Source organism: Pipistrellus hanaki (assembly GCF_964339955.1).
Source record: "Pipistrellus hanaki genome assembly, chromosome: X".
Taxonomy (NCBI): Eukaryota; Metazoa; Chordata; class Mammalia; order Chiroptera; family Vespertilionidae; genus Pipistrellus; species Pipistrellus hanaki.
Window position 1 is genome coordinate 35,200,576 of NC_140524.1, and position 11,285 is coordinate 35,211,860.

At 50.3% G+C, this 11,285-nt stretch overlaps 1 protein-coding gene across 1 annotated transcript; it reads right to left on the reverse strand.

Annotated features, from left to right (window-relative positions):
- Positions 1–2,744: 2,744 nt before the first annotated feature.
- On the reverse strand, positions 2,745–4,359 carry SOWAHD (sosondowah ankyrin repeat domain family member D). Its single transcript, XM_084870413.1, has one exon. It carries the CDS (start codon positions 4,275–4,277, stop codon positions 3,312–3,314), a length of 966 nt encoding a protein of 321 aa, XP_084726539.1. The 5' UTR covers positions 4,278–4,359; the 3' UTR covers positions 2,745–3,311.
- Between the last annotated feature and the right edge of the window lie 6,926 nt (positions 4,360–11,285).

The window sequence follows — 11,285 nt, forward strand, 5'->3', positions numbered from 1 at the left end:
AGAGGGATTTTGGTAAAACTTCATGTTACTCTTCTGCTTGGAAACCTTCCATGGCTCCCAGGACCCTTAAGTGAAAATCAATGACTTCTTTTAGCGTGACTTAAGAGACCCTCAGTGATCTGGACCCCCACCCACTTCTCCAGCTTTGTCATTAATTACTCCCTAGCTCCCACCTTCCTGCCAAACAGACTGTCCTACATTTCCTGGTACTTGGTGTACTGGCCCTTAGACACTGCACTGGCTCTGCCAGGAGGCCCCTCCCCCTTCTCTGACCATCTCCCACTCTCCCAGGCCTCAGATCAGGAATTACCTTCTTCCCTGAAAGCCTTTCCAGCATCTTCCAGCCTGGGCCAGGCCCTGCCCTCTGAGCAGCACCCTTCCCCCCATGTTTACACCTCACAGCCCTACTTCCGGTCTCCTTTCTCCTCTGCAAGCCCCACTAGAATGCAGTTTCGCATCATCTGCTCAGCTCCGTTTTGCTTCCCAGGAAAGAAGTTTCTCAGGGAATTTGTTCTTTCTCTTGGGGTAAGCATACCAGTCTTGCCTCGAAAAGCATACCAGAAATGCCAATGGCTTGATGTTAAGCATGGAGAGTTTTCAGGATGGGAGTACGTCCCCTGCAGCCAAACCTCAATTTTACATGGAGGAGGTAGGCTGGGCAATATCACATGATGAGAAAAGTCTGTGGGGGGAAAATAGCTGACTACAGGAAAAACTACAGAAAGCCGCTTTCAAATCTTCTAGCTGACTTGGTTTTCATTTTGGAAAGAGCCAGGCGGATGCTGGCCTCAGGTCCCCAAATCTGCTAATAGTTAAGACGCTTAGGTTCAAACTTAGCCTATGGGGAGGAGACTACTGATATAAGTGTCCTTTGAATGTTGGGCAAAGGCACATGCTAATCTTCCCTCCAAGCCTGCAGCCCGCAGACTCAGCCATGTGGCAGGAAGGCTCTGCCCTGGCAGCCTTCACCAAGCCCAACCCACCTTGGCAGTTGTCAAGGGGGAGGCTGTGGAACAGAAACTGGAGTCTTGCATCAGTTAGCCAATTTGTATCTATAAAATGGGCACAAAAGATGCGGGGGGGGGGGGGGGCGCGGCGGGTAATGCCAGCTGCTGATGCCAAATGCCAGAAGCCAGGAATAAATATGTTTAAGGTGCCGTTCCTAGAGACCTGGGACAGGCAGAAAACACCAAAAGGAAGGATTTGGATCATTTCCTGGATGGGAAGAATCTAATGGGTTATTAAGGGAAGGGGGGATTGTTTGGGGGCACAGAGTGGGTAATAAAAAAGAGCAAAGAGGCCCACTAGGTGGGCAGAGATGGAAATTTGGATGTCTGGGCACGGGGTGGTTTCTGTATTCTGCAATGACTCAATTTCTCCCTGGTGTTCAAGGACTGAGATGGGAGGGCTTCGGACACACCAGTCCATTGCAAGGGCTACAGGATACAGCACTATTTTTAAAAAAATATTCTCTAAGCTGAAACCGGTTTGGCTCAATGGATAGAGTGTCGGCTTGGGGACTGAAGGGTCCTGGGTTCGATTCCGGTCAAGGGCATGTACCTTGGTTGCGGGCACATCCCCAGTAGGGGATGTGCAAGAGGCAGCTGACTGATGACTCTCTCTCATCGATGTTTCTAACTCTCTCCCTTCCTCTCTGTACAAAATCAATAAAATATATTTAAAAAAATATTCTCTAAGGCAGCATGTATATTTAGAAGCTTTTTTCTTTTACAATCTTTCTTCCCCCTATACACAACTCTAGTCTCCAACTGCTTTCCCCTCCTTTCAGTTCAATTGTTTGGGAACACTTTTTCAAACTACAGATTATATATTAAGTGTAATTTTAAAAAAGCAAATGATGAACTAGCCCACATGTGTCAAACACACGGCCCGCGGGCCAAATGCAGCCCACCAGGCCTTGCAATGTGGCCCGCACCGCGCTGTCATCACTGCACTCCGCTGTCAGTTTATGACATTGTCAGTTTATGACTGTTCAGTAAACCATTCGGCCCGCGATTTAGGCTGGATTTTAGATTTTGGCCCCTTCTCTGATTGAGTTCGGCACCCCTAAACTAGCCGGTTTGGCTCAGTGGATAGAGCATCGGCCTGCGGACCAAAGGGTCCCAGGTTTGATTCCGGTCAAGAGCACATACCTTTGTTGCTGGCTCCTTCCCAGCCCTGGCCCTGGTGGGAGCACATGCAGGAGGCAACCAATCGATGTGTTTCTCTCACATCGATATTTCTCTCTCTTTCCCTCAAACTTCCACTTTGCCTAAAAATCAATGGAAACATATCTTCGAGTGAGGATTAAAAGAAAAAAAAGCGAATGATGATGATTAAAGCCCTATCGCAGAAAAAAGTGCCAGTGGGTGTGTCTCACTGGAGGGCAGAAGTCCAGGTAAATGACATGACTCACCACGAAGTATCTGCAACGTACATCTGGAGGCTTTCCCCTTTTGCTACCCTTCTCTCCCCTACACACAACACTAGGAGGAGACTGTGCCAGAGCCCAGACCTGGATGCTCACGGGCCCAATAGTTAAACCGTGGGTCTCTACTCAGAGTCAAGGTGAAAGGAGCTCCTTCAGTGCACAGCTTAGCCATTTGCTCTGAGAACGAGGTCCAGAGCCTGCCCTGGATCACTAGCTCCTGGCCATGGGTGGGTGACCTCTTCCCTGCAAATGTTGGAAGCTTCCTCCACCTCAGTGGTTAATGAAAAAAATCAAAGGACAGCTTTGTCATGTGAAAGGAAAACAATTCCACTTTAATATGCTTACGAAGTCATCCATGATACATTTGAAAAAGTACCAGTAAGCCCCGGTTGTCTCAGGAACAGGGAGCCAGGGGCTGACTCTGGCAGCACAAAGTGACCCCTTAGTAGCCAAGTCAAGCCTGCAGTTAGGCGCTTACTCTGCGTCAGGGGTTAACAGTCTTAACTCGTTCTAGTAATAAGCCAAAACTTGTGCCAGATCAGAAATGGCTACTGGAAGCTTAACTTTCCCTCTCCCAAGCAGGACCGCGCTCCTGCCCCTAACTCCAGCTCCTTTTGGGATTGGGCTCGGGGACAGCTTGGTCTTTGCTCTCTCTTGGTTGGGGGGAGGGAGCGGGCTGGGGGTGGGGTAGGACGCCTGGACTCCATGTCTCCTGGCCAGTGACTACAGGAGACTGTACTGGAGACAGACGGGATGTGGTCTGCTCATTGCAGGCCCATTGCACTGGGCCGCATAGCCCCTTCAGTGGGATCTGGGACAAAGGAGGACCAAGGCCTCGCTACAGTGGCGCGGTCCCTCTACACTCTCGTCCTCGTCGCTCTCAACGGTCCTGGAAGAAGGGGAATATCTGGCGAAAAAACCCCTGAATTTGCGCCATCCGGCTGCCCGCCGAGTCCTTCTCCTTGCTGGGCAACGCCACCTCTCTCGTCGTCGTCTCCGCGGCCATCGCGCCCAATGAGTTCAGAGTCCTTCGCAGCGTCCACCCGGGGGCGGGGGTGGCGCCGCTGCTGTTGTTGTTGGCGTTGTCCCGCTCACCGTCGCTCGCCTTCTCCCAGTCCTCAGCCCCCGACAGCTCCCGCAGGTTCCAGGGCGCGTCGGGCTTCAGGTAGTAACAGGCCCGGTGGCCGCTGTGGTCACGGCGCGTGGGGTCAGCTCCCAAGGCGCCCACCAGCACCTTGATGACCAGGTAGTGGCCCTGCAGAGCCGCCAGGTGAAGGGGCGTGAGGCCGCCGCTGCCCGGGGCGCTCACGTCGAGCTGCAGACCCCGACGCTTGGCGAATTCGTGCACCAAGATGAGCTCCTCGTGGCGCCCGTGCTTGGCCAGCCAGTGCAGCACCGAGTAGCCGGTGATCGGGTCGCCCCGTAGGAGCAGCGCCGGCTCGGCTTCCAGCAGCTCCTGCAGCGCTTCAAAGCGGCCCTCGGCGGCCGCCAGTATCCACGCGTGCTCCCGGGGCTCCAGGCACAGCCTGCCGCTGCCCGCGCCGTTCGGCCCGCCCGGGGACTGCTCCTCCGTGCGCCCCTCGGGCTGCCACCCGGCGGGAGCGGCTCCCTGCAGCCCCAGCAGCTCCCGCAGCATTCCCCGCCGGCGCCCCGAGCCCGCTCCCAAGTGCGTCAGCGAGCCATGCACGGAGGCCTGCCGGGAGGCGGTGGCGGAGCCCCGGTACCTGCCGAGGCTGACGGCGTCCACTCTGGAGGGGCGGGGCAGCGGGCAGCCCCGCAGGCTGTGCGCGCTCCAGGGCAGGGCGGCTCTGGGCGCCGGCGTCGCGGCTTGTCCGGGCTGGGCCATGGTCCCGCCGCTCCGCCGCCGGCTCCGCGTCTCTAGCGTTCTCAGCCCTTCCCGGGCCCCACTAGGAGAGGAACTGGCGCTGGGGAAGGAAGCGGCTTGAGCAATTGGGCTCCGAGGGAAGAAGGGAGGGAGCAAATGAGGGGAGGGGAGAGGGGGGGAGAGGGAGAGAACGAATGAGCCGAGGGAGGGCCCCCGCGCGGGCGTGGGGGCGTGGAGGGGGAGTCCGGTGCGCTGGGTACCGCCGCCACCTCTGCCGCCCGATTGCGGGCGGCCCCGCCCCCAAATGGCCAGGTAAGCTGGGAGGCCCCGCCTCCTGGCCCGCGGGGGGGTGGGGGGGAGGGCTGTTAGCGGCCCCCAAAGTCGCCCCGAGCAGCCCAACTGCCCCTGCAGCCGTTCTCCGCATCCCAGCAGCTGCTGAGAGGAAGAGGTTCGAGGGCGCCCCCTCCCCGGCGGGCTGAGCTCGGCTGCCAGCCAAGGCTCCTGGGTGCTCTCTCCCCGCCCCCTTCCTTGGACCGTCCTTCTTATCTCCTCAAGAGTCTCCCTGTACTTTGTCCCCGAGCCGCCTTTGTCCCGAGCCTAGCATTCACGGAGGCCGCCTGGCTACCCGTGTGACTCGCCTGCTCTGCCCTTTGTGCTGTCATTCCCGCAGCGCCCAGAGCTATGCGGGATTCTTGCAGAAACCTGAGACCAGGGCCCAGGAGAGAGTTTCCAGGAATGGAGAAGGGGTATTCCACTGCCCCACCCACCCCAGGTCCCTGCTCCACCCTCTTCTCTCCTCTTTAACCTCTCCTGGGTTGGCTGAAGAAGCAGGTGCAGGTGAATCTGACTCAGAGGCTAGGGGAACGCCCTGCCCTCTTCAGAGATGTGTCCTGCTCTCTCCCTCAGGGACCTGCTGATTTCTGTGAACCCAGAGCTTAGGGGCTTTTAAAAGAGGATGATATTTTACCTTTGAACTCCTAACATTGGCCTTCTGTTTGCTCTTTCCGTCCCTCAATAAATGGTAGCTCTTGCCTCCTGTCCCCTCCCTCACCCCATGTTAGGGAGTTCAGTCAGTGAGCAATTGGGAGCCATAGAAGGTTCTTGAGCTAGAGAGGAGCACAGCTATGATTAAGGTGATATTTAGGAAAGTGATTATGGGAGAAGCAGAGGCAGAAAGTTAGGAGGCTGGTCCAATAGCGTAGGCCAGAGGGATGGGGGCTCACACCACTGGGCCTGACAGTGATGGAAAGTATCAGAGGCTTTTCCTCCTTGGCCCTCAAATATTGGGAATCAGCCCTAAAAATCTTGAACTTTCCTTCATGACATCTTATGCAGTTGTAACCCTTTTTAATTTATTCTAATATATTTCATCAACTCCTTACAGAGAAGAAGGGAAAGGGACAGAGAGCCAGAAAGATCGATCAGAGAGAAACATCAACCAGCTGCCTCCTGTACACCCTCCACTGGGGATGTGCCAGCACCCAGGGCACATGCCCTTGACCGGACTCGAACCTAGGACCCTTCAGTCCCCAGGCACTCTATCCACTGAGTCAAACTGGCCAGGGCTGTAACCCTTTTTAAAAAAATCCTCACCCAAGGATATTTTCCCATGGATTTTTAGACACAGTGGAAGAGAGAGGGAAAGACAGAGAGAAATATCCATGTGTGAGAAACACATCCATTGGTTGCCCCCTGCATGTGCCCCCACCAGGGCCTGGGCCAGGAAGGAGCCTGCAATGGAGGTAGATGCCTTTGACCAGAATTGAACCTGGGATTTTTTTCAGTCCACGGGCCGATACTCTATCCACTAAGCCAAACCGGCTAAGGCTGTAACCCATTTTTGAACATTTACTATGTGTCAGACTCTGTGCTAGATGTAAAACTTTTAGTCTTCCGATTGGCCTCAGGAACTAAGATTTTCCTCAGTTTGCAGGGAGGTTAGGCCACTTGCCCAAGGTCACCCAGCAGGAAGTGGCAGAGCAGGTCTGTGTGACACCATAGCCTTTGTTCTAGCACAGATCTACTGGTATCCAAGCCAGGCCTATTGGCTATAAGTCACTCCCACAAGCCCCAAGTTTCAGCCAAAGGGATGGATTTGTCCTAGTCTGAGTACATCTTGAACTTGCCCTCCTCTATCTAGAATGTCTTCCCTCACAGCTTCTGAATAGCGAGGTTCTTCTCCCTGTCCTTTAAGGTTGGCCTCAGTTTCCACTGCTCCAGTAAGCCGCCTCTGATTATCCCAGCCCAGCGTGATCACTCTCTCTCCCTCAATCCTCTGTTTGTATTGCTGCCTTGGCACCTGGCATAAACTTCCTTACGTTGTATTTCTCTCCCCTTGTTCTCACATGCCAGTCAAACTCCAAACTCTTTGTCCTCAGACAGGAAGCTCAGTTGATTAGAGCGTTGTCCCTATGTGCCAAGGTTTTGGGTTTGATCCCCGGTCAGGGCACATACAAGAATCAACCAATGAAGCATAAATAAGTGAAACAACAAATCTTGCCCCCCCCCCCGTCTCTCTATAAAATCAATTAAAAATACTAAAAACAGAAATCTTAAAAGAAAAATCCTTCTAAACTCTTTGATGAGTATATCATACTATCCTGGGGCACCTAGCAGGTGTGTGAGAAATATTTGTTACCTTCTTCTGGTTAGGCAACCTGGGAAAAAGTGATTGTGTGTGTGTGTGGCGGCGGGTGGGGGGGCATTGTATGTGTGTGTGTGTGTTGGTAGGGTGTGTCAGCAGCCAGAACCTTGATGCCCACTCCCACATTCCTGCCTTGAATTGGATCTGCAGGACATTGAAAGCAACTTGTAGATTTTGGTCAATTCATTAAAAAAGTAATAATGACCAGTAGTTCATTCACTAAGCCGACTAGCCAAAGCCACCTCCTGGGCCCCAGAGTGGGCCCCAGCTTTCAGGGTTTCATTTTCAAAATGCACCCTGACTGACAAGCAGTTACTTCCGTTGCTCTGGAAACTCCCATCCACAGCCCCAAATCTGTAAACACCAAACCACACACATACACACGCACTTCCAGAATATGCAAACAGCTGCGGCAATATTTTTTTTAATCAAAATGCCAACACGGAGAATGCAGGAGGAAAGAATGCTTGGACTATTAATTTTCCTCACCACTAAGCAGGCATTTCCCTTTGCTATCAGCACTAATAATATCTCTGGTTCAAAGACTGCAAAGGCCCGTGACGCACGTGCCCTTGCTTAACTCTTTTATCAGAGACCAAAGCCACAGTGCCTCCCCTAGCAACTCATTTAATCTTTTCTTAGAGCGTCCTACCCCAGGCCACCAGCTGTATAGCATCCAGAGTTCCCCAGAATCCCAGCACCCATCTCTATTTCAGTAGAGAGGGTCTCTGGAATTTGACACCTGGGAGTGGGGCAGAGGGAGCAGAAAGCAGAAGGGAAAGCACCAACCCCCCTAAAACGGAGATGCCAGCCATCTGAGGCAGCTTCCCCTCTAAGGGAGTGGGGCAAAAATCCCTCAAGCCCTGGGAAACAGCCTCCCCAAAAGTCAGATATAGGGATTTGCATTAGAAATGGTGGTACCAGATGTCTTTTCCAAATAACAGCCTCTCCAATGTATTTACAGGTTTGATTACAGATCCTGGGCTATTGGAACTAAAAGAGATATTTTCTGCTTTTAGTTTATCTTTTTAGAATTTTGTATTTTTTTAAATTGATTTCAGAGAAGAAGGGAGAGGGAGAGAGAGAGAAATATCAATGATGAGAGAGAATCAGTGATTGGCTGCCTCCAGCACTCCCCTTACTGGGGATTGAGCACAGAACCGGGCCATGTACCCTGATTGGAAAGCGAACTGTGAGCTCCTGGTTCATAGGTCGATGCTCAACCACTGAGCTACGCACACCGGCAGGGCAGCTTTAATTTATTGCTGAGAGAGAGAGAGAGAGAGAGAGAGAGAGAGAGAGAGAGAGAGAGAGAGAGAGAGATTTTTTGTTGTTCCACTTATTTATGCATTTATTGATTGCTTTTAGGAGAGAACTTTAAAAAAAAAATATATATATATATATATTTTATATATATATAAAAAGAGAGGAAGGGAGAGATGTTCTCTAGTTAGAAACATCGATGAGAGAGAAACATCGACTAGCTGCCTCCTGCACACCCCCTACCGGGGATGTGCCCGTAACCAAGGTACATGCCCTTGACCGGAATCGAACCTGGGACCTTTCAGTCCGCAGACCAGCGCTCTATCCACTGAGCCAAACCGGTTTTGTCAAGGAGAGATCTTAATGCTTCGTTGATCATTTCTTCACCTTTCAGATGAGGTTTAAGTAACTGTCAGAGTGGATGGCAGGGGGCAGAGGAACTTAGAGCTGAAGTGTTGGGTGTACATTGAAAATCAATCTTGAAGAGGGAGCTCAGAAATCTTATTAGAAGTCAGTTGGGAATCATAATTGTCCTGCAAAAAAATTAACTTTCAGGCAGCTTTTCAGGAACATGTTTGGGAGGAGAGGAATGCCAAAAGTCACATGTGTCGCTGAAACCGGTTTGGCTCAGTGGATAGAGCATTGGCCTGCGGACTGAAAGGTCCCAGGTTCGATTCCAGTGAAGGGCATGTACCTTGGTTGTGGGAACATCCCCAGAAGGGGGTGTGCAGGAGGCAGCTGATCGATGTTTCTCTCTCATGGATGTTTCAACTCTCTCTCCCTCTCTCTTCCTCTCTGTAAAAAATAAATAAATAAATATATATATATATATATATATATATATATATATATATATATATATTAAAAAAAAAAAGTCACATGTGTCTTTGGCTCTCAGTGGAGTTGGTCAGTGGAGCTTACGTTCCCAGAAAAATCCAGGGATGCAAATAGGCAAGGGGGGATATGGGAAGGAAAGTCCCCCAGGCTCCATAACCCTTGCTGATGGAGGAAACAGGGAACATTCTGGAGTTCCAAATATAAAACAAAATTTTTCCTTCTTCCAAAGACCTGTGCTGAGAGCATGACATGATTCTCAGTGAGAAAGCTCCTTTCCCACTGAGCAACAGTTGTGCGGCTGTGAGAGTGTGTAAATGTGTGTGTGGGTTTGTATGTTTGAGTGTGTACTGCCAGACGTCACTGTCCCTGTTTATTATTTTCTCCTTTTTAAGTGCCAGGGCTTTACATGAGAAGACTCCTGTGAAAGGTTTACCATGTTGAATACCTTTCATATTTAGTAAATACTTTTTAAAAATTCCTTCCTGCCAAAACTGGTTTGGCTCAGTGGATAGAGCATTGGCCTGCGGACTGAAAGGTCCCAGGTTCTATTTCGGTCAAGGGCATGTACCTTGATTGTGGGCACATCCCCAGTAGGGGGTTTGCAAGAGGCAGCTGGTTGATTTTTCTCTCTCATCTATGTTTCTAACTCTCTATCTTTCTCTCTTCCTCTCTGTAAAAAAAAAAAAAATCAATAAAATAAAATAAAAAATCCTTCCTAATACTTTGAAATTACCTTTTCTCCTAACCAAAGGTGGCTTTGGTTAGTCCTTCAAGTAAAGTGTGATGTGCTTTTTAGAAAGAAAAAATTATGATCATACTTTGGGAACTGTGTAAGCTTTGGATAACAGTAGTGGCAGGACCAAGTGGCCACCTATGAACCATGAGACTAAGGCTTCTCAACATGACTAAGGGGGAAGGGGTGTACGTGGAGCAGAAAGAAATCTTCAGGCCTGAGCGCAAGCAGGAAACCTGCCAAAGAGTCGGGATGCAATGGCTTAACTGGAGTTTAAGTGTTAAGCATTGGCCCTGAGTGTGATGAGAAAAAAAATTTCCATTACACATTTTATTGATACTGTGATGAAAAGAATGTCTCTTCCTGGAAAATACCTAAAGTATTACCACGTGGAGACACACGAGGGTGCTCTAACCAAGTAGAGATTGAGAAAACCAGAAAGTTCTCACAGATTGCAAGGTGGGAGGAAAGCCACTGCAGACCCTTTGCTGGTATGAATTCAGGTTTTAACCAGGATGGGGATGCTCACCCCTGGCCCTTAAGCAGATGCAAGGAAGGAGGTTCTAACTAGCATCAGGGGCTTTGGTGTGACAATCTGAGGAGGGAAGGAGGATGGTGAGCAAAACGTGTTTGCTTACTTTATTTTTTAAAAAATATTTTGTTGATTTTTTTTTTTACGGAGAGGAAGGGAGAGGGACAAAGAGTTAGAAACATCAATCAGCTGCCTCCTGCACACCTCCTACGGGTGAAGTGCCCACAACCAAGGTACATGCCCTTGACCAGAATCGAACCTGGGACCTTTCAACCTTTCAGTCTGCAGGCCGACACTCTATCCACTGAGCCAAACTGGCCAGGGCAGTGTTTTCTTACTTTAGCCAAGAGGAGTTGGAGGTTGGGAATAACAATCCCTTATAGTTTTTAAAGTGTATTTATTTATTTATTATTTTACTTATTTATTCTTCACCTGAGGATTTTTTAAAATTTTATTGATTATGGTATCACATAATTGTCCTCATCCCCCCATTCCCATCCCAAACCCTTCCCCACATATGCCCCCACCCCCCCTGTTGTCCATGGCCACTGGCTAGGCCCATGTGCATGCACACAAGTCCTTTGGTTGATCTCTTCCCCTTACCCCCATCCTCCCCTACTTTCCCTCTGAGGTTTGCTGAGGATATTTTTTTTCATTGAATTTTAGAGAGTGGAAGGGAAGGGGAGAGACACACACAGATAGAAACATCAATGTGAGAGAGACACATCAATTGGTTGCCTCCCACATGCACTTAGGCTGGGGCAACTGAGGTATGTGCCCTTGACCAGAATCATCAAACTTAGGACTTTTCAGTCCATGGGCCGATGTTCTAGCCACTGAGTCAAACCGGCTAAGGAAAAAAGTCTTTTTATATTTTTAAATTATCTCTTTGATCCAGGTGGCAAGCCTGTGAGGTAAGTGGAAAAGGCAATTTATGTAGAATTCACACACAAGGCTGAAAGAGGTTAAGGGATGAGACCAGAGTCACACAGCTCGAAAGTGGTAGAGCAGAGGGTGTGC